The sequence below is a fragment of the Bos mutus genome, chromosome 11 (genome assembly GCF_027580195.1).
Source record: "Bos mutus isolate GX-2022 chromosome 11, NWIPB_WYAK_1.1, whole genome shotgun sequence".
NCBI lineage: Eukaryota > Metazoa > Chordata > Mammalia > Artiodactyla > Bovidae > Bos > Bos mutus.
The window spans coordinates 61,839,001-61,861,495 of record NC_091627.1 but is presented as its reverse complement, the minus strand read 5'-3'; the positions used below and the strand labels follow the sequence as shown (position 1 = coordinate 61,861,495).

At 47.1% G+C, this 22,495-nt stretch overlaps 1 protein-coding gene across 1 annotated transcript; it reads right to left on the bottom strand.

The window, feature by feature from the left end:
- Window positions 1-4,995: 4,995 nt before the first annotated feature.
- Window positions 4,996-10,211, bottom strand: SULT1C2 (sulfotransferase family 1C member 2). Its single transcript, XM_005889973.2, has 7 exons — window positions 10,064-10,211; window positions 9,664-9,789; window positions 8,646-8,743; window positions 8,010-8,136; window positions 7,475-7,569; window positions 7,148-7,328; window positions 4,996-5,108 (listed from the first exon to the last, which is right to left on the bottom strand). The coding sequence occupies exons 1-7, from the start codon at window positions 10,209-10,211 to the stop codon at window positions 4,996-4,998; spliced, it is 888 nt and encodes a 295-aa protein (XP_005890035.2).
- Window positions 10,212-22,495: the final 12,284 nt, after the last annotated feature.

The window sequence follows — 22,495 nt, the reverse complement described above, 5'->3', positions numbered from 1 at the left end:
AGCTTACGATGCAGGAGACGCAGGTTTGACCCCTGGATCAGGAAGACCCCTTGGAGAAGGAAATGGCAACCCATTCCAGTATTCTTGCCTGGGAAATCCCATGGACAGAGGAGCCTGGAGGGCTACAGTCCATGGTGTCTCAAAGAGCTGGTCATGACTGAGTGACTGACTCTAACTGGCTACACAGAGGCTCCATCATGGTTGGTTGATTATATCACTGACCACCGGTGCCTGAACTCAGTTTCCAGCCATCCCACCCCTCCCCAGAGGTCCAGGGCCAGGCTCAAAGTTCTCACTCCTGATCACCCTCGTGTGGACTTTCCAAAAGTCAACACATTAATATAACAAAAGACTCTTTTGCTGCTAGGAAACCCCCAGGGTTTTAGGAGATCCATGCTAGGAATGAGATAAAGATCAAATATATGTATTTCTTATTGTAAACTACAACATCACAGTAGCTATGATCATGGACCCCATTTTCCAGATGAGGAAGCTGAGGCAAGAGAGTGAGGCAGTGAGCACAGGCAAGTGACTGGCTCAGCTCAGCCCTGATCTGTGGCTCCAGGGCTTGTCCAGTGCATCAGGTCACCACTCCACCCCCACCCCCACCCCCACACCCCACTCAGTCCTGAAGACAAGCACAGGATGCCTTTGGGTTAAGGGTTATATTACTGACAGAACTGGGTTCTGTCTGCCAATCTGTTGACACCAGGTTGTGGTGAAGGCAAGTGCAGGGTTTATTGTAGGAGAATATCAAGCAAGGAGAACAGGCAGCTCATCCTCAATGCCCTGGGCCCGCCCTGCTCCCACCCCTCCACCCACAGAGCACATGCTGAAATGCCGGTTCTCAAGGCTTGAGGGGTTCTCAAGGCTCGTGGATTATGAAGAGCATCTTGGGCACTGTGGTCAAGACCCGTCTTCCTCTCACCTCCTCTGTGGCCCCTGAGCTCAGGTTCTTCCCTCTGTCCTGGAACAGGCATGGCACCACCTCCACCACGAGCCTCTCCCCACATCCCCTCCCTTGGCTTGTCCTCTTTTCCTGGTCAAGGCCATTGCTGCAGCTTCTGGGGAGGCTAAACCCTCAGACCCAACCGCAGTTGATGAGCTCTGTGCTCCGAGAACCATGGCCACCCCTCTCTCACGTGTGAGGGTCCTCACTCTCCTGACCTTGGTCTCACTTCCCACCCAGCGGCCTCTGGGAGGAGTCTTCCTCACCGCTGTGTCATAGGCATTTATGAAGCTGCTGTCCAGTCGTGAACCAATGAAGCATGGATGGAACTCTTTCTCAGATGAAATGTCTTCTTAAAATCACCCTTTCTGGCTGTTGACAAGTCCAGGCGTCCAGCCAGAGAGCATGCTACAGCCTCCTCATCTCGGGTTATTGCTTAAATACCCAACCCTGGGACGGGCGTTATTTCTACATCTCTGCTCCTGTGAGCTCTCCCTAGTGAGCTGTTGAGAGCTGGTCCAATTACAGACATTCTGTTTTTACCTGCAAGTCTGCATTCTGTTAGGACGTTGGTTAGAATGTGCTCCAGTCAGCATGGGGTTTCCCTGGGTTTGTTGGAAAGGTGGATGTAGAGGTGACTTGCAGGTATTTTAACAACCTGCAGCCCATCTAAGGGCTTCCTAGGTTGCTCAGTGGTAAAGAACTTGCCTACCAATGCAGGAGACATAAGAGATATGAGTTCGATCCCTGGGTGGGGAAGATCTCCTGGAGGAAGGCATGGCAACCCACTCTAGTATTCTTGCCTGGAGAATCCCATGGACAGAGGAGCCCGGTGGACTATAGTCCATGGGTCACAAAGAGTCTGATGTGATGAAGTGACATGGCACACATGCATACCCAGGTCATCTAATCTCCCAGAACAGATTTTTAAACCCTTTGATTCACTAAGACTGAAGTCCATGTGCTTGGTTCCTAGTTGTTGAGGAATAGGAAAGAGTTTAACTTAACAAACAAACCACAATGCAGTTTATGGGTTGGACTGTATCTGACTCTGGAACAAATCATTTTTTTAAAAAAACACTTCCTTCCCATATACAAATAATTATTTTCTGTATTAATCATGTATAGAAACAAATAATAAAACATCAGTAAGAAAACATAGTCAATGAAATTTTTATTCCACTTTGTGTATAGACTCATTCCAGTTAAAAAGAAATCACAAGTCTATTTTACTAAAACAAAAGTGTCCAGAAAAAGTACAATTCAGACAGTGACTAAATCATACCACTCATGTAATATTTCATTTTCTTGATTCATTCTTGAGTTTTAAAACAAATAACTGACTATTAGAAAAGTAAATTTCAATTTTAAAGTTATTCAAAATCAGTAAACTATTTTCTGTGTGAACAAAACTTTGAACTCACTAAACAAAAATTTTATACATCAGAATTCACATCCATTTAAATTTTACCATTTTAAAATCAGAATACAAGCAAAAATTCCAAGGAGTCATGCAATTGACAGAGGTGAACAAATAAGTTCTGCTTCTCTGTCTTTAAACCAACTGTGCATCATTATTCATTCTGAATCCACCACTAAGTTTAGTTATAGAAACACTTCGGTATTGAAGGTTCCCTGATTGTACCTGAAGTGAGCTTGAAGAGTTCTGAACTGTTACAAACTCATCTCGCTGGGGGCTGGGGGTCCTCTTAGTTATCAATAATCTTCACAAAGAGGAGTAAGATGTGGAACCAAACAGAAAAAAATTATAATCTAAAATCTCAATCTGTGGGGGATAGAGACAACTTTTTAATGTAATAAAAAGCCACTGCTTTGAAGTTTCTGCTGCTGCTGCTAAGTCGCTTCAGTCGTGTCCGACTCTGTGCGACCCCATAGACGTTTACGTACCCATGATTAAAACTCAGTTGCTGTTGTCAGTTGTTGGGTTGTATCTGACTTTGTGATCCCATGGACTGCAGCACACCAGGCTCGTGTGTCCTTCTTTATCTCCTGGAGTTTGCTCAAACTCAAGTCCTTTGAATTGGTGATGCCATCTAACCATCTTATCTTCTCGTAGTTCTTTTTCTAGTTGCTTTAGGTGTAAGTTTAAATTGTTTATTTTGCATTTTTCTCTTTTCTTGAGGTAAACTTGTATTGCTATAAACGTCCCTCTTAGAACTACTTTTGCTGCATCCCATAGATTTTGGGTCGTTGTATTTTTGTTGTCATCTGTTTCCAGGTATTTTTTACTTTCTTTTCTGACTCTTCAGTGCTGCTGCTACATCGCTTCAGTCTTGTCTGACTCTGTGCGACCCCATAGACGGCAGCCCACCAGGCTCTGCCGTCCCTGGGATTCTCCAGGCAAGAACACTGGAGTGGGCTGCCATTTCCTTCTCCAATGCATGAAAGTGAAAAGTGAAAGTGAAGTTGCTTAGTTGTGTCCGACTCTTCGAGACCCCATGGATTGCAGCCCACCAGGCTCTTCCGTCCACAGGATTTTCCAGGCAAGAGTACTGGAGTGGGGTGCCATCGCCTTCTCTGGACTCTTCAGTGACTTGTTGGTTATTTAGAAGTGTGTAGTTTAGCCTCCATGTGTTTGTGTTTTTAGTTTTTTTTTTTTCCTGTAGTTGATACCTAGTCTTATAGCGTTGTGGTCAGAAAAGATAAGGGTGGGATGATTTGAGAGAGTAGCATTGAATCATATACAGTATCATATGTAAAATAGATAGCCAGTGGGAATTTGCTAGATAACACAGGTAACTGAAAGCTGATGCTCTGTGACAACCTACGGGGGTCGGATAAGGTGGGCTGTGGGAGGAAGGTTCAAGAGGGAGGGGACATATGTATACCTTGGCTGATTCATGTTGATGTATGGCAGAAACCATCACAATATCATAATTATCTTCCAATTAAAAACTCAGTAGTAAACAAACAGTTGTTTAGAACTTCGGCCAATAGACCCTGCCCCGCCCTCCCCCTACCATGCCCGCAGCTGCGTAAGAGTATTTTATCCCTGACATTGTTGAGAATTGCCAGTGAAGGGTGGTAATGAAAAGTTAGAATTTCATTTGCCTTAATGCATCCTCACCGTTGGGTCCCCAGGTCAATGTCCCCACTGCCTTCAGCTTTAGATGACAGAAGTTGGGACTAAAAGCTGGAAACTGGTGACCTGCCATGTAACTACTTTCCTGTGGTCATTCACCCTCATGCTATCCACTGGCACTCAAGCACTTTCTGCACACACCTTCCAGGCCAGGTGCTGCCTTAAGTGCTGGAGTGAATGTTGACTAATATGTGGGACCAGACACAAAAGACTTTACGATCTAGTGTGGGTACAGACAAGTGAATTGCTGAGTGTGGACAGAGCAGCAGAGCTAATGTGGGAGCGTGAAGGGCCCGGATGCTGACGGGGTCCCCGGAGGGCCCGGCATTTGGAGTGAGACTCTGGTGCCTCCAAATCTGACCACCGTGTCTGGGCTGACACTTGATGCCACTCCCCTGTCTCCTAGGTCCCTCTTCCATTAAAATTCACTGCCTGAGCTTTCTGTTTCCTATGCAACTCAGCACCAGGACTCCTTGGGTCAGGCATTAGCATCTGGTCCCTCCCTTTTGCCCCTCCCCTTTGTCCCAGGGAAGGACGTCAGAATGTGAACCCTCGGGACTGCGCACTGGCCCATCCTCCAGGTGTCCCTTCCCACAGTGACCAGGTGGGACCCAGGACCGAGCACAACTGGAGTTCCTGACGTCAGAGGTTTCATACTCTCAATAGAGATGTAGCCAAGTATTTGCACACGGACACTGAAGATATAATTATGTTACAGACTAGAGAACTAGGATGCGCTTTCCAGAATAATGGAAATTTTAACAGTCCTTGCAGTATTCGAGTCTTGTATTTGACTTAGTTTATAAAGCTATCTAGTTTTTTACTTTGGAAAGAATGGTTGAGATGACTGCAGAGTTGGTGGACAGCCTGCTTTCCGAGGCTCTTGGGTCAGGATGAAGGATAAGGCTGTATCCTGATAGCTGCCTCTTTACTGCTATTTGGCTCAGAGCTCCGTGCAAAAGTTGATTGAGGTTCCTTTCATCTTTTGCCTGTAGATTTCATCAAATCTCTCATTCTGAGCCACCGTGAAGTGGTTTTTCCAATCCCCCATGATTCCTGGAAGGGGAAAGCCCAGACGAACATCACTGCTTGGGAGTCCTGGTGACCCAAGTGAAGAAGGGATGTGTGCCTGCATACTGCCTCACCCACATCCCTGGTGGTACCCCTCCTCCTGCTGCTCTTGGCTGAGATGTGCCCCGGAGCACCTGATCAGAGGTCAGGGCCCCTAAATCAGAGGACCATCAACCCAAAGGAGCTGCAACTGGGACCCACCCGAGGTCTGTTCACATGAAGGGCAACCATGGAGAAGTGAGAAAGCATGCGCTTCTAACACTCAGCCACTTGGGAGAATCTCCAAATGTCCACTGAGTAAAAGACTCCAGATACAAGACAGTCCACTGCCTGATTTGTTCAAGGGAGCCTAGGATCAGGCACAATGGGTGTGGGGATAGGGACAAGCACAGGGATCGTCTCTGGGGCAGAGATGGCCTGGAGAGGGGCAGGAGAAGTGACTTTGTGAGGAGGAAGATGTTTAAGGCTTGATTAAGGTGCTGGTTGCATGTATGCACTCATCTATCAAGTCTTGTTAATTGTATGCTGCAGTTCACTGGAGGTAAATTCCAGCCCAAAGGAAAAAGATTTGGGGGAAAAATATGAATGAAGTACTATTTTTCACCCAACAGTAACTATGAAAATAATTTCAAAAGAGGGAAATACTCTGCCCCAACAGTGCCTCTTCTGGAAAATTATGCAAGAGAAGGAAGAGTATCAGGATGTGAGAACATAGGCACAGAGCAGTTTGCTGGAGTGTGATTCACAAAGACAAGGACTGAAAACAGCCAGAGCTGAGAGTCTGACTCCTGGGGAAGAGTTGATGAGTTATAATGCACCTGGACATGAGCCCCCAGAGAGCTTCATGGTCCCACTGTGCCCTGCCCTTGTGGCGCATTTGAGACTCTAGTGAGGAATGTGTGTAGGGGACCTGCCTGAATTTTGTGGGGTTGGCTTTCACCGTGGTGCCTGTATTTCTGCAGAGCTGAGGGGAGGGGCTGCGGAAAGCTGGGCCACTCACCAGATCCTTACCTGAGACTACCCAAGGAGAGAAGTGGATTTGCTTGGCTTGTTTCAGTAACAGGGAAGCTGTTGTAGACTGGAAAATGCAGCAAAAGAAATCCAGTTGTGTGTGAAGAAAGAAGAAGAAAAGAAGTTGCAAAGCGACGGTCACCACAGCTGAGACTGTGCCGATAAAACTGCTACAGAGGGGCTTCGTGGAGCAGGGTTTTGGTAAAGAGAACTTTTAAAATGCGAATTTATGTTTTTATAATCACATATATTACTTTTTAAATTAAATGGTGATAAAGGGTTTTATTTTTTCCCTTTGAAAACATTGTGGCGTTGCTGTTGTTCAATTGCTAAGTCATGTTCGACTCTTGTGACCCCATGGACTGTAGCCTGCCAGGCTCCTCTGTCCATGGGGATTCTCCAGGCAAGAATACTGGAGTGGGTTGCCATTCCCTTCTCCAGGGGATCTTCCTGACCCAGAGATTGAACCCAGGTCTCCTGCATTGGCAGGTGGGTTCTTTACCGCTGAGCCTCCTGGGAAGCCCCCATAAAAAACATCAGCTGGGCCAATTAGGATCCCTCTCTTAGGATTTGGAATGAAGAAGTATTATGGAAGGAGGTAGATCTGAGCAGTAGTTGCCATTGAAAGTTATGCTGTTCAGCCATGATGAGACTGGCTGATGAGCAGACTGTGAAGCAGGAAGAAAAAGCAACGGGCAGTAAGGCAGGAAGCTGGTTGGTGGAGAAAAGCCCTCATCTTCTCTGTGTAGAACCTCGGAGCAAAGACCCAGACCTTGCTACTGCTGGGGTCCCAGGCCTCAGGCCAGGCATCCCCAAGATGTCTGGACTGGCCCCCAAAGGACCAGCGAGCTCTCCTCTCTGAGGGCCTCCAGCAGCAGGCATGATGCACGATGCACTGTCCTGGGACTGGTAAAGCCCAGCGCCCTCCTATCAGCAGGGCAGGTGCCATGCTACTGGGCAGATAGAATACTTGGTTTACACCCATCTCTGTGCAGTCTGTGCAGCCCACCCACCTTTCCTCATGAAGGGGGAGATGGACTGGTCCAGGATGGTCTTGGGAGCCGTGGAACGGTTGGTCATGGGGTTTGCCTTCATCTTCTCAAACGTCGTCTCCTGGACAATGGTGTCCAGCACGGCTCCATCCAAGTTCTTCTCCATGAACTTCATCACCTTCTGAATTTCCTGCTTTGGGTCCTGTGGGGAGAGTAACATGGCAGTGGAAGGGCGCATCATGTCAGAAGGTCACACTTGTTCCCCTGCCAAACGTGCAGCCTGGAAGCAGCCCAGGGTCTCTCAGAGCTGGGTCTGACATGGTCTCTACCCACGTGGCCTCTACTCACCCTCTTGATGTCCTCATAGAAGAGAAAGAGCATCTGGACGTTGTCTCTCAGCTCCCACCAGCCTCTCACATGCTCGAACCAGGACCCCCATGCGACTGTAAGACACAGAGAACACAGCAGAGAGCCCATGCGGGGCCCTGCAAAGCCTTCCAATGCTCAGGGATGTGATTGACCTCAAGTGCATAGGAGAGAGAGGGAAACAGATTACCAGCCAGAAACATCCATGAGTTGTGAGCTGTTTGACGTGGGGGGTGAGGCGGAATGGGGCAGCCTCAGGGGAATTTATCCCAACCTGCCTACCAATATGGCTTCACATATATTATCTGTCATCATAATGCCCTTATGATGGGACAGGGATGCTTTTGGAAATGGGAGACCCTGCCGGTCGGGTGGCCAGGAATAAAAGCTTCCGGATCTGGTGGGGACGTCTGCTGTGGCCGTGGGAGGACTCAGTGTCCTGGGGGGTCACGTGGTGTCGGGGACCTGGCTGAGCCGCACGGCGGTGGTGGTGGCGAGATGGGAGGGGGCCCCCTACCTTTTCCACTGATGAAGGTTTCAAAGTACTGGTCCCAGGTGCCTGGGTCAGGAAGTGTCCGGTTCATCCTCTGGAAGTGGTAGTAGGAAACCAGACAGTCCTTGGCATTTTGAGCAACATAGAGGAACTTGAAGGAAAGAGTGTAGAGAGGGGGTGAAGTGGCATAGAGGGTGGTTTTCACAGGGTCACCAATGCTGAGCTGTCCCGGGGGCCTGTGCCTGCTGCTCACCTGGCCTGTGCCGCTCACACTCCCCGGGGCCCCCACCTCCCTTCCTGGCTCCTCCCCACAAGGCACAAGCTGATTCCTTGTGGCCCCGTTGATCTCCTAGAACAATATTTATCCAGAAACCAGGACCTCCCGACAGACAGAAGCTGTGATAAGGGCTGTGATGGCCCCCAAATGCCTTCATCCTGGTCTCCCTGGAGGTCAGCTTCATGGTAACAGTGTGGTTACGTTCTAGGCCTCACGGGCTCTATTGTTCCTGCGCTCAGTACCTCTGCTGTCTCCACCAGGCATCCCATGGGTTTCATCTCAACCGTGACCCTGGATCCTCAGCCCGGGAGGTGGGGAAGCACGCATGACGGAGGATGTTTGGGGTTGGAGCATTCGCCCCCTCCGTCCTGAGATGTTAATACCTTGCAGTTGCTTTCCCAGAAGGATGGAGGCAGCAGCTGGGCTGGGAGGTGGGTCCTTAGCACCCGGGGCCGGGGCATTGCTCTGGCCTTCTCCACACCTTTAAAGAGGTCAAGAGGAGGATCTTGTCCCACAAGCATCACAGGGGGACTTCTGTCCAGGGCTCTATCCAGAGTGTTGGTCACCTGCTTACCTTTCTGCTCTTGGGGCCTTTTGTGGGGGGACCATGACCTTTACCTGCAGGTGGCACACACACTCTCAGCTGCAGGAGCTCAGTTTGGGGATGAGGAGCTGAGTTCCAGGGGAGAGGGGTCCCAGAGCACATGCCCCCATCCTCACCGACCTGCCCGGTGTGCTGGCTGTTTTCTTCCTCTCTGAGAACCATGACCCTGATGGCCTATGGGTCCTGACTCCTACTCACTTCCTGGAGACACAAACCCGTCACCTGCCTTTGTGTGATCAACATGTTATGGGTGGGGGGAGAGTGCGTCCCTGAGATCAACAAGGCGTGACCTTCTCTCTAGAAGCAGCTGCTCCTGTGTGGGAATCAGATGCTGATGCAAATGCCTCTGCATTCTTAAGCCAACCGGACGATACTGTGATGAGGACACATGTCCTGGCTGCTGCTGCTGCTGCTGCTGCGAAGTCGCTTAATCGTGTCCAACTCCGTGCGACCCCATAGACGGCAGCCCACAAGGCTCCCCCGTCCCTGGGATTCTCCAGGCAAGAACACTGGAGTGGGTTGCATTTCCTTCTCCAATGCATGAAAGTGAAAAGTGAGAGTGAAGTCGCTTAGTCGTGTCCGACTCTTAACAACCTCATGGACTGCAGCCTACCAGGCTCCTCCGTCCATGGGATTTTCCAGGCAAGAGTACACATGTCCTGGCACCTGTGTCCAAACCCCCTGGAGGAGCTGGCAGGTGACCCTGGGCTCTGGGAGATGACCTGTTGGTCAATGCAGTGTCACTAGTCATAACCAGGGCCCTGGCCGGGGGTGAGGCAGCAGGGAGGAGCACTCACCGGAGGGCTGGGGCGGCCGGGCCCACTCGAGGAATGGGTGGCGGTGTTGGATGGCTGCCCGCTGACACTTGTCCACATCCCCACTGTGCTCAATCAAGTCCACAATTTCCTGGATCCACGTGGTCCCTGCGGCCAGATGGAGAGATGAGAGGCAGGAACTGGTCAGACAACTGCCTCCTGCACCCTGGTAGACTGATGGGTGTTCAAGTCAACCTCTCCCCCACCCAAAGGCTGACAGCCCAGCAGGTGGGCCCCCAGAGCTGTAAGCCCATAAACCCAGGGGCTCAAGCTCCCCAAGGAGCCTGTCCTTGGGGCAGGAGAGCAGGGCCCTCTGATCCCCACAGGCAACCCTCCAGGGACCGTGACCCCAAGGGAGCCTACTGACTCAGCCCACAGCTACCTGACTTAGGGTAGGTACAGATGAGGAGGTCGTCCGGCTGGGCCTTGAAGCCCTGGATCTGGTGCCAGTTGTCCACGGTGGTGGCTGGCAGGGGGATCCCCGCCACCTCCCCTAGTAAGGGCTGTGTCCCCGCCGTGGTCAGGGCCATGGGGTCTGGGGATGAGATGGCAGTCCCTATGGGCAGAGATAGAGGAGGTTTTTGAAAAATTGTGGTTCAGTACTCATAACGTGACATTTACCATTTGATCCACTTGTAAGCGCAAGCTCATTGTTGTGCAACTGACACCACCATCATCTCCAGAATGTCTTATCTTCCCAAAGTGATCAGATCAGTCACTCATTCGGGTCCAACTCTTTGCGACCCCATGAATCGCAGCACGCCAGGCCTCCCTGTCCATCACCAACTCCCGGAGTTCACTGAGACTCACGTCTATCGAGTCAGTGATGCCATCCAGCCATCTCATCCTCTGTCATCCCCTTCTCCTCCTGCCCCCAATCCCTCCCAGCATCAGGGTCTTTTCCAATGAGTCAACTCTTCGCATGAGGTGGCCAAAGTACTGGACTTTCAGCTTTAGCATCATTCCTTCCAAAGAAATCCCAGGGCTGATCTCCTTCAGAATGCACTGCTTGGATCTCCTTGCAGTCCAAGGGACTCTCAAGAGTCTTCTCCAACACCACAGTTCAAAAGCATCAATTCTTCAGCACTCAGCCTTCTTCACAGTTCAACTCTCACATCCATACATGACCACAGGAAAAATGATAGCCTTGACTAGATGAACCTTTGTTGGCAAAGTAATGTCTCTGCTTTTGAATATGCTATCTAGGTTGGTCATAACTTTCCTTCCAAGGAGTAAGCGTCTTTTAATTTCATGGCTGCAGTCACCATCTGCAGTGATTTTGAAGCCCCCCAAAATAAAGTCTGATACTGTTTCCACTGTTTCCCTATCTATTTGCCATGAAATGATGGGACTGGATGCCATGATCTTCGTTTTCTGAATGTTGAGCTTTAAGCCAACTTTTTCACTCTCCACTTTCACTTTCATCAAGAGGCTTTTGAGTTCCTCTTCACTTTGTGCCATAAGGGTGGTGTCATCTGCATATCTGAGGTTATTGATATTTCTCCCGGCAGTCTTGATTCCAGCTTGTGTTTCTTCCAGTCCAGCGTTTCTCATGATGTACTCTGCATATAAGTTAAATAAACAGGGTGACAATATACAGCCTTGATGGACTCCTTTTCCTATTTGGAACCAGTCTGTTGTTCCATGTCCAGTTCTAACTGTTGCTTCCTGACCTGCATACAAATTTCTCAAGAGGCAGATCAGGTGGTCTGGTATTCCCATCTCCTTCAGAATTTCCCACAGTTTATTGTGATCCACACAGTCAAGGGCTTTGGCATAGTCAATAAAGCAGAAATAGATGTTTTTCTGGAACTCTCTTGCTTTTTCCATGATCCCAAAGTGAAACCACCCATTAAACACTAATTCCTCATCCCCTCTCCTGTCCCCAGCCCCCATGATTCTATGCTCTGTCTCTGTGGACCTGACTCCTCCAGGGACCTCACACAAGAGGAATCAGACAATGCTTGTCCATTGAGGACCTGCCATAATGTCCTCAAGATCCATCCATGTTGTAGCAGATGTCAGAATTTCCTTCCTTTCTGAGAGTGAATTCATCCTCAGAAAGCACTGCATTTCATTTATTTATTTATTTTTGGCTGAGTACCAATTTATTATGTAAAACATGAACATTGTTCATATACAAGCTCAACAGCTAGTTAGAAGATATGGTGGTAGAAAAGATCTTGTTTACAACAACAGAAAAGAAAAATCCAAATATAAATGTAAATATACATATAAATTATGTATATAAACACAGGTATTGAGTTTCACAAAGAATCTATAAGATATAAATTTTTTTTAAAGATATACATTTTTTATGTGGACCATTTTTAAAGATGTCTATTGAATTTGTTACAATATTGCTGTTGTTTTATATTTTGTCTTTTTTTTTTTTGGCTGAGAGGCATGCGAAATCTTAGTTTTCTGACCAGAGATTGAACTCGAACCCACATCAAAGGTGAAGTCTTCATCACTGGACTATCAGGGAAGTCATTATAAATCTTTATTCATACAAATAAATGAAATTTTTCATTCCCGTGAGATGCAGAGGAAAAAAAAGAAAAGACGTACATAAGTGGAAAGAAAATTGCATAGAAAATCTCAACATCAGGGATTTAACACATTCCCAGTAAAAATAACAACAGAACTGTTTGTAAACAAACAAGCTGATTACGACTGAATTTTATTCATTCATTCATGCATGGACCCTTTCAACTTTTAATTGTTGAGAATGAAGCTGCTATGAACATGGGTGTACAAATATCTCTTCAATACCCTGCTTTCCTCTTGAGAAACCTTTATGCAGGTCAGGAGGCAACAGTTAGAACTGGACACGGAACAACAGATTGGTTCCAAATAGGAAAAGGAGTACGTCAAGGCTGTATACTGTCACCCTGCTTATTTAACTTATATGCAGAGTACATCATGAGAAATGCTGGACTGGATGAAGCACGAGCTGGAATCAAGATTGCCGGGAGAAATATCTATAACCTCAGATATGCAGATGACACCACCCTTATGGCAGAAAGTGAAGAGGAACTCAAAAGCCTCTTGATGAAAGTGAAAGAGGAGAGTGAAAAAGTTGGCTTAAAGCTCAACATTCAGAAAACAAAGATCATGGCATCCGGTCCCATCACTTTGCCCCATGGGAAATAGATGGGGAAGCAGTGGAAACAGTGTCAGACTCTATTTTGGGGGGCTCCAAAATCACTGCAGATGGTGACTGCAGCCATGAAATTAAAAGACGCTTACTCCTTGGAAGGAAAGTTATGACCAACCTAGATAGCATATTCAAAAGCAGAGACACTACTTTGCCAACAAAGATTCGTATAGTCAAGGCTATGTTTTTTCCATTGGTCATGTATGGATGTGAGAGTTGGACTGTGAAGAAGGCTGAGCGCTGAAGAATTGATGCTTTTGAACTGTGGTGTTGGAGAAGACTCTTGAGAGTCTCTTGGACTTCAAGGAGATCCAACCAGTGCATTCTGAAGGAGATCAGCCCTGGGATTTCTTTGGAAGGAATGATGCTAAAGCTGAAACTCCAGTCCTTTGGCCACCTCATGCAAAGAGTTGACTCATTGGAAAAGACCCTGATGCTGGGAGGGATTGGGGGCAGGAGGAGAAGGGGACAACAGAGGATGAGATGGCTGAATGGCATCACTGACTCGATGGACGTGAGTCTCAGTGAACTCTGGGAGTTTGTGATGGACAGGGAGGCCTGGCGTGCTGCGATTCATGGGGTCGCAAAGAGTTGGACATGACTGAGCGACTGAACTGAACTGAACTGAACTGACCCTGCTTTCAGTCCTTTTGGGTAAATATCCAAAAGTGGGATTGCTGGACCATTTATGAGTCTATATTCTCTCTTCTGAGGACCTGCCATCCCATCGCCCACAGTGGCTGCACTTTTACATCCCCACCGACGGTATATGAGGTTTCTGATTTCTTTTCATCCTCACCAACACTTGTTATTCTCTGTTGTTGTTTTGTTTTGTTTTTTAATGTAATAGCAGCCAGCCTAAAGAGTGTGAGGTGACATCTCATTGTGCTTTTGAGTTTCATTTCCCCCCAAATGTGCTCATTTGTCATTTGTATGTTTCCTCTGGAGAACGTCTATTTCAATTCTCTGGCCGATTTAGAATCACGTTGTTTGTTTTTGTTGTTCTGTTGAAAGAGTCTTAAATGCATGAAATGAGAAAGGCAGGAGGAGCTGCTGCTATTTCCTAGGATAGCTGGCTACTGTGATTCCAGAGATGTTGTCTGCTGCCACTAGGGACACTGGCAATAGTCAGGATCTAACAGTGGGCTGACGTCTATGGGGTCGCACAGAGTCGGACACGACTGACACGACTTAGCAGCAGCAGCAGCAACAGTCACTGGATACTTAGATTCACATGTGCTTGGCTGAATACCTTGTACTTGTTAACTCATTCTGACTCTTGAATAAAATGAAAGGGTCCTTCCAGGATAGTTAGGGAATTTGAAATGGAAATGTATGCACTGCCATATTTAGAATGGATGACCAAAAAGGACATACTGTCTAGCACAGGGAACTCTGTTCAATGTTATGTGGTGGCCTGGATGGGAGGGGAGTCTGGGGAGAATGGATACATGTATATGTATGACTAAGTCCCTTTGCTGTTCACCTGAAATGATCACATTTTTAATCCACTATACCCCAGTACAAAATAAAAAGTTTAAAAGAAATGAAAGGCAGGAGAAGCTGCCTTCTCTTCCTGCCATCTCCTTCCTGAAGATGAGCCTATAAACGGTTATTGGAAATTGAGTGGGGGCCTGGTGCAGCTGCTCTGGGGAGCTGGTGGGAGGCTAGTGCTCACCACACCCAGGCCTGCCATTAAGGGGTTCCTGACCTCAGAGCAAGCCCAGCCCTTCAGAATGGAGACTGAGGGGCAGCTGTGTTTGCAAAGTGTCAGAGAAGGTAGAGTTTGGACAAAAGTCCTGAGATTATGGTAGGTTTCAGGAGGGAGGAGGGAAGAGAACAAAGCTTCTAATGGGCCTTTCACGGTAGGTCTTCTACAAACTTTTCTCTTTTAATTTGTAAATGAATCAAGGATTTATTAGGAAGGAGTGTTAACACCCTCACACAAGTAAGGCTGCTCAGAGCCTCTTGAACAATACTTGCTCAGGAATGCAGCCAAAGCCTGCCTGGTAATCCACATTCCTTCATTAAGAATTACCTCTTATATGCAAAAAAAAAAAAAAGTATGTATACATATGCTTATCAGAATCACTTTGCTGTGCAGCAGAAATTAGCACATTGTAAATCAATTACACTTCAGTTATTAAAAAAAAAAAATTACTAGGATTTCCCTGGTGGTCCAGTGGTTAAGAATCCACCTGCCAATGCATGGGACACAAGTTCAATCCCTGGTCCAGGAAGATTCCACATACTACGAGGCAACTAAGCCCATTTGCTGCAGCTACTGAAGCCCATGTGCTCTAGAGCCTGTGCTTTGCAACAAAAGAAGCCACTATCATGATAAGCCTGCACACAGCAACTAAAGAGTAGCTCCCGCTCACCACAACTAGAGAAGCCTGTGCACAGCAACGAAGACTAGTGCAACCAAAAATAAATATAAAAAAAGAACTACTCTTTTCATTATGAATATAAACATATATGTTACATAAAATTTAAAATAAGCCCAGATACACAAGGAAAAAAAACCTATTGCATGAGTTGTTATTATTTTGATATATTTCTTTTTTTAAATACATATTGTGTTAGGTAGAATAATAGCCCCAAAGGTATCCAAGTCTTAATTTTTGCTCCTTCCACTGTCTGGTGAAGGGACTTGGCAGATGGAATTAGGGTTAAGGATACGAAAGCCATAGGCTTGTCCTGGGTTATCTCAGGCAGAGGGGCTAACATGATCCCAAGGACGGATAGAAGAGAGCAGGAGGCATGGAAAAGCCAATTGAGGGATGCAGTAGCCCAGGAGGCCAGAGGGACTCAAAGCCTGGCGGGACACCCAGAACACCACTGACTGAAGCGGGAGGGGACAGGAGCCCAGGGACGGTCCCAGGGAGCTGAGAAGGACTCCCAGCCGACAGTGCAGGGACGTGGACCTTGGCCCATGGTCATAGGGGCTGAATTCTGCCAACAGAAAGCATGAGTCCCAAGCCAGTGCTCCTAGGACCTGCAGGAAGGGTCATGGTCCTGCTGGCACTATGGTTCTGACCTGAGATGCCTGCTTGGAGTTCCCACTTCCAAAATCATCAGATGATTAGTGTGTGCCCTCTCAAGTGGCCGAGTTTGTGGTGCTCTGTCTCTGTGGCAATGGCATTCACTCACTGGTCACCTTTATAGACGGATGCCGTCCCTACCAGGTTCATATGCTGAAGCTCTAATCTCCAGGGCTTCAGTGTGTGACCGCATTTGCAAACAAGACTTTAAGGGGGTGACTGAGTTAAGGTGAGGCCAGTAGGGTGGCCCTTCTCCAACCTGAGTGTGTTCTTGTTAGAGCTGGAGATTAAAGCCAGGGCTGTCGCTGCACAGAGTGATGGCTGGGTGAGGAACAGCCTGCGTACCCAGGAGAGAGACCTCGGGAGAGACCAGGCCGGCCACATCCGGGCCCTCCACCTCCAGAGCTGTGACAAAACACCTTTCTGTTGTGTAACCTGCTTAGTCTGTGGTATGTGGTTACGACAGCCCAAGGGGACTATGACAAAGGTCTTTGCTGAAGCTTAGAAACCAACTGTTTAGTTTTAAATCATAAATGGAGGGAAAGAGTAAATGGTTCTTCCTGACTTTTCTATATGACTGTTCTGCTGAATAGTTAATAGCAGATAAAAGAAGTTTCTCTTCATAGAATCATTCTAGCCAATAGATGAATAATAAATCATAGAATTGTAATGTTGCCTTGCAGCCCAAAGTGGTGAAAGAAGCTAGGCATTTAACATTCGTGGTTTCTGACATCCCGGAAAGAAAGACAAGCAGACACTGCACCCCTTGGTGATGGACATGAATCCTACGATGTGGTTCTGCCCCAAACATGAACCTGGTTAAGCCTCAAAATCCAGCACCAAAAATATCTCTACCTTTTTAGGTTCATTAAAATTCTTTCTGGCTTGAGCTAATCAGTCCTGTCTACATAGCCACACCTACATTACTAACAGTAAAGATTAAAAAAGTAAACCAATGAGTTAAGTAAAGGATTTCTTTTAAGCCATATCCTCACCTTCAAGTCTCAGCTGAAAATCAGAGCCCAGAGGCTGGACCAAGGGTCAGGGAGCTCAGAGGACACTTTCCAAGGATGTGGCCAGCTGCCCGGATGGCAACTGCCAAGGCTCAAATTACCTGAGTCAGGGGTCCTAGGGCTTGTAGGAGGTGGGGACCTTGTGGGGGGCTCGTGTCCCCCATGTGGTAACCCGGAACTTTTTGCTGTCAGGGGCACAAGCAGCTGCCCCAGAATTTTTTAGTCAAAGTTACTTAAGAAATAGGTGATATAAGAAAGACACTGACTCACTCTGTCCCCCTTAAAGATAAATCCCCCGGATGAAGGGCCCTCCACTTCCCCATATAAGAGGATGAAGCATCCTTACCTCCAGAGACCTGGATTCAGGGCCAAGAAGGCTGGGTAAATAAACCTACTTCCTTCTTCCTGATGGTGATACTTTCTCATCAATTTACTGCATGCCCCAAACTCTCTGTCAGTTACTCACAAATTTGTTTGTTATTCACAAATTTATTTCTTTGTCTAAAGCTGTAAAAGCTGTCAATTTGTCACTTCTTCAAGTCTCATATTTCTATGGGATCCTGTGTGTAAAAATTAAATTAGTTTTTTCTCCTGTTAACCTGTCTTATGGGCTTCCCCGCTAGCTTAGATGGTAAAGAATCTGTCTGCAGTGTGGGAGACCTGGATTCTGTCTCTGGTTTGGGAAGATCCCCTGGAGGAGGGCATGGCAACCCACTCCAGTATTCTTGCCTGGAGAATCTCCATGGACAGAGGAGTCTGGCAGGCTACAGTCCATGGGGTTACAAAGAGCTGGATATGACTAAACGACTAAGCTCACAGCAACCTGTCTTATGTCAAGTGTGTGATGAGACTGGCTCTTGTTCTTCAGTTGGGATTATTTTACCTTAATCCTGGGTGGGATGGGGGCCAGTTGCCATGATTTTTCTGCTCCCTTTTAGTTAATTGACAGGATTCTTACTACCTTAACTGAGAACTCTGCAATTCCATGATTGGACTTTTAAGATTGAAGTATAATTGACATGCAATGTTATATTAGTTTCATCGTAATTGTATTTTGATTTTGGTTCAATGCTCCAGGATAGCAGTGGCTCCATGATGGAGCGGAGGAAAGCACCTTTCCAGTAAGCAGAACTGTTCCGCAGGATGTATGGCTCCTCATTCTACACCATAAACTAGATGTTCACAACACTGTACAACGTGGGTGGATCTTGAGGGAATTGTGTGAAGTCAGGTAAGACACACAAAGACAAACGCTGTATGGAATCACTTCATGTGGGATCTTTAGACAATGTCAAACTCACAACAGAGTCAAAGTGTAAAATGGTGGTGCCAGGAGGAATAGGGAGATGCTGGTCAAAAGATACAAACTCCCAGTTAAAAGAGGAATGTGTGTACTGAGTCGTGCCACTTGTGTTCGACTCTTGGCAACCCCAGGACTGTAGCCTGCCAGGCTCCTCTGTCCATGGGATTTCCTAGGCAAGAATACTGGAGTGGTTTGCCACGCCCTCCTCTAGGGGCTCTTCCCAACCCAGGGATCAAACCCGCGGCTCTTATGTCTCCTGTACTGACAGGCGGGTTCTTTATCACTAGTACTACCTGGGAAGCCCATAAATTGTGGGATTTAATGCAAAGCATGGTGGCTAGAGTTAACAATACTTGTCATATACTTGAAAGTATATAATAAACGTTCTCACCGCAAAGAATTGTAATTATGTGACACTCTGGTGGGGGTTATTTTGTGATGTGTACCTGTGTCAAATGGACACATTCTATACCTTAAACTTACACCATGTAACATACTAATTATATATGAACACATCTAGAAAATAAGTTAAAAAAAACATCTTTCATTAGTCAAGATCATCTAACTGTGTTCTTGCTTTTTAAGGGCTAACAATCCCACCACCATCCAAATTAATACCATTTTGTTTTCAATGTTTCAATCCATTTCATCTGAAGGACTAACTGAAGGAAGATTCGTAAGTCCATCCACTCTGCGTTTTTATTACTCACAGTTGGCGTCTCCAGCAGACTGGGGACTGGGTCCTGGTTTGGCAGAGGGAGACTTGAGCGTGCCGCAGGCCATCTGAGCTCAGCTGAGGACTGGCAGCAGGAGGTCCGGTGACCTTGGGCCTCTCCTCAAGGCACGTGGGCTCATGCTCAGCGCTGCTGCCGCCTGGGCCTGACACAGCTTCCTTGTCCAGGGACTGGCCTCCTCTCATCAGGGCTCTGACTCAGCCTTTACTCTCGATAGCACTGACACACCTGGTACAGAGCCGGGCTTCTGTCCTTTGGGGACCAGTGGCCACTAGGTGCCTTGTCTCCAGTGTAGGGGGATGGGACTGAGAGCACAGCTTTGTGGACATCAGGCCACAGCAAGAGGACGAGCCTTCTCTCCATTTCTTGGGAGACTTAAGGGGCCACTGCGGATGACTATTAGCTTGAATACTTGCTCCTAGAATCTCTATAAGGTTTTAGGAAGATGCCAAGTGCTGGGGAGGTGGCAGGGGAAGCTGGAGATTCTGTACAAAGATGAGGGGCCCTCAGAAACCAAGGAGAGAGAACAAAAAGAGGTACTGAGATTCTGTAGTAGACTGGGGGCTGCCATCACCATCAGTCCATCATCCATCCATCCATCAGCCATTCATGTACCCATCTATCATCCATCCACCCATCCATCCATCCATCAATCATCTGTTCATCTATCATCCATCCACCCATCCATCCATCCATCAATCATCTGTTCATCTATCATTCATCCACCCACCCATCTGTCCATCATCTGTCCATCATTTGTCCATCCATCCACCATCCATCCATTCATTCTTGCACCCATCTATCATCCACCCATCCACCTATCTGTCCATCCATCCATCCATTCATGTACTCATCTATCAGCCATCTGTCCATCGATCCATCCCTCCATCCATCCACATGGAAGGTGAGGAAGAGGGAGTCTGGATCCAGGAGGCCCTGTGGGGTGTCTCAGTGTTACCACACCCCATGCTCAAGGTCAATGGAAAACAACAGCAACCTCTCCCAGGAGGACAGCTCATGACCCAGACATTTCAGCATGGAACCCTGAGGCCCCAGGTCAGAATCATGGCAGCGAACTCCTCGCTGGAGGCAAAGTGGCATCAGAGTGGGTGGTGGGAGAGGCAGTTACAGAGACAAGGGCTGTGGTCAGCAGATGAGTTCCTCCTTTTTGTGTTATGTGTGTGTTTACATACAAATATCTTTATTTCCTTCCCTACTGTGTCCTTTATCATGTAACATATGATGCATTGACTTTCCATCATATTATTTAAGTATTAATTTTATATTATAACATCAGTTTGAGCAAGCTCCAGAGTTGGTGATGGACAGGAAAGCCTGGTGTGCTGCAATCCATGGGGTCACAAAGATTTGGACACGACTGAGAGACTGAACTGAACTGAACATCAGAGTACATAAGTTATGAGAAATCAAGGAGAAAAATGCCCAGGAAAGCCATGCTTCCATGAATAGGGGTAGACCTGAGGGGCAGTAGACGGTATATGAGGATGGGGTGGGGACGAGTCAGGAGGGACTCAGGCTATAAACGTCTCCGAGTCTGAGGGGCCAGAGGTCGGACAGTGGGACTGTCTCCCTAGAAGCTGGAAAGAACAGCCCTAGAGAAGGTTGGGGGTATGGGAGCAATCCACAGAGGTGGTATTTAGAGTTTCAGAAGAGAGTGGAGTGTGTATTCACGTTGAATTCCAAATCTATAGGTTCCAGGTACAGGAAGCTTAGACAGGTTGGCTGCCTATAGTCTTTGGTCTCCTCCTTATAAAAAAGCCCATTGTCTCAAAAAGAAATGTATTAATCAACATACTAATGTATTAATCAACATCAGATCAGATCAGATCAGTCACTCAGTCATATCCAACTCTTTGCGACCCCATGAACTGCAGCACGCCAGGCCTCCCTGTCCATCACGAACTCCCGGAGTTCACTCAGACTCACGGCCATCGAGTCAGTGATGCCATCCAGCCATCTCATCTTCTGTTGTCCCCTTCTCCTCTTGCCCCCAATCCCTCCCAGCATCAGAGTCTTTTCCAATGAGTCAACTCTTTGCATGAGGTGGCCAAAGGACTGGAGTTTCAGCTTTAGCATCGTTCCTTCCAAAGAAATCCCAGGGCTGACCTCCTTCAGAATGGACTGGTTGGATCTCCTTGCAGTCCAAGGGACTCTCAAGAGTCTTTTCCAACACCACAGTTCAAAAGCATCAATTCTTCAGCGCTCAGCCTTCTTCACAGTCCAACTCTCACATCCATACATGACCACAGGAAAAACCATAGCCTTGAGTAGACGGACCTTTGTTGGCAAAGTAATGTCTCTGCTTTTGAATATGCTGTCTAGGTTGGTCATAACTTTCCTTCCAAGGAGTAAGCATCTTTTAATTTCATGGCTGCAGTCACCATCTGCAGTGATTTTGGAGCCCAGAAAAAAAAAGTCTGACACTGCTTCCACTGTTTCCCCATCTATTTGCCATGAAATGATGGGACCGGATGCCATGATCTTCATTTTCTGAATGTTGAGCTTTAAGCCAACTTTTTCACTCTCCACTTTCACTTTCATCAAGAGGCTTTTGAGTTCCTCTTCACTTTCTGCCATAAGGATGGTGTCATCTGCGTATCTGAGGTTATTGATATTTCTCCCGGCAGTCTTGATTCCAGCTTGTGTTTCTTCCAGTCCAGCGTTTCTCATGATGTACTCTGCATATAAGTTAAATAAACAGGGTGACAATATACAGCCTTGATGGACTCCTTTTCCTATTTGGAACCAGTCTGTTGTTCCATGTCCAGTTCTAACTGTTGCTTCCTGACCTGCATACAAATTTCTCAAGAGGCATATCAGGTGGTCTGGTATTCCCATCTCTTTCAGAATTTCCCACAATTTATTGTGATCCACACAGTCAAAGGCTTTGGCATAGTCAATAAAGCAGAAATAGATGTTTTTCTGGAACTCTCTTGCTTTTTCCATGATCCAGCGGATGTTGGCAATTTGATCTCTGGTTCCTCTGCCTTTTCCAAAACCAGCTTGAACATCAGGAAGTTCACGGTTCACATATTGCTGAAGCCTGGCTTGTAGAATTTTGAGCATTACTTTACTAGTGTGTGAGATGAGTGCAATTGTGCAGTCATTTGAGCGTTCTTTGGCATTGCCTTTCTTTGGGATTGGAATGAAAACTGACAATTTCCAGTCCTGTGGCCACTGCTGAGTTTTCCAAATTTGCTGGCATATTGAGTGCAGCACTTTCACAGCATCATCTTTTAGGATTTGGAATAGCTCAACTGGAATTCCATCACCTTCACTAGCTTTGTTCGTAGTGATGCTTTCTAAGGCCCACTTGACTTCACATTCCAGGATGTCTGGCTCTAGGTGAGTGATCACACCATCGTCATTATCTGGGTCGTGAAGATCTTTTTTGCACAGTTCTTCTGTGTATTCTTGCCACCTCTTCTTAATATCTTCTGCTTCTGTTAGGGCCATACCATTTCTGTCCTTTATCGAGCCCATCTTTGCATGAAATGTTCCTTTGGTATCTCTGATTTTCTTGAAGAGATCCCTAGTCT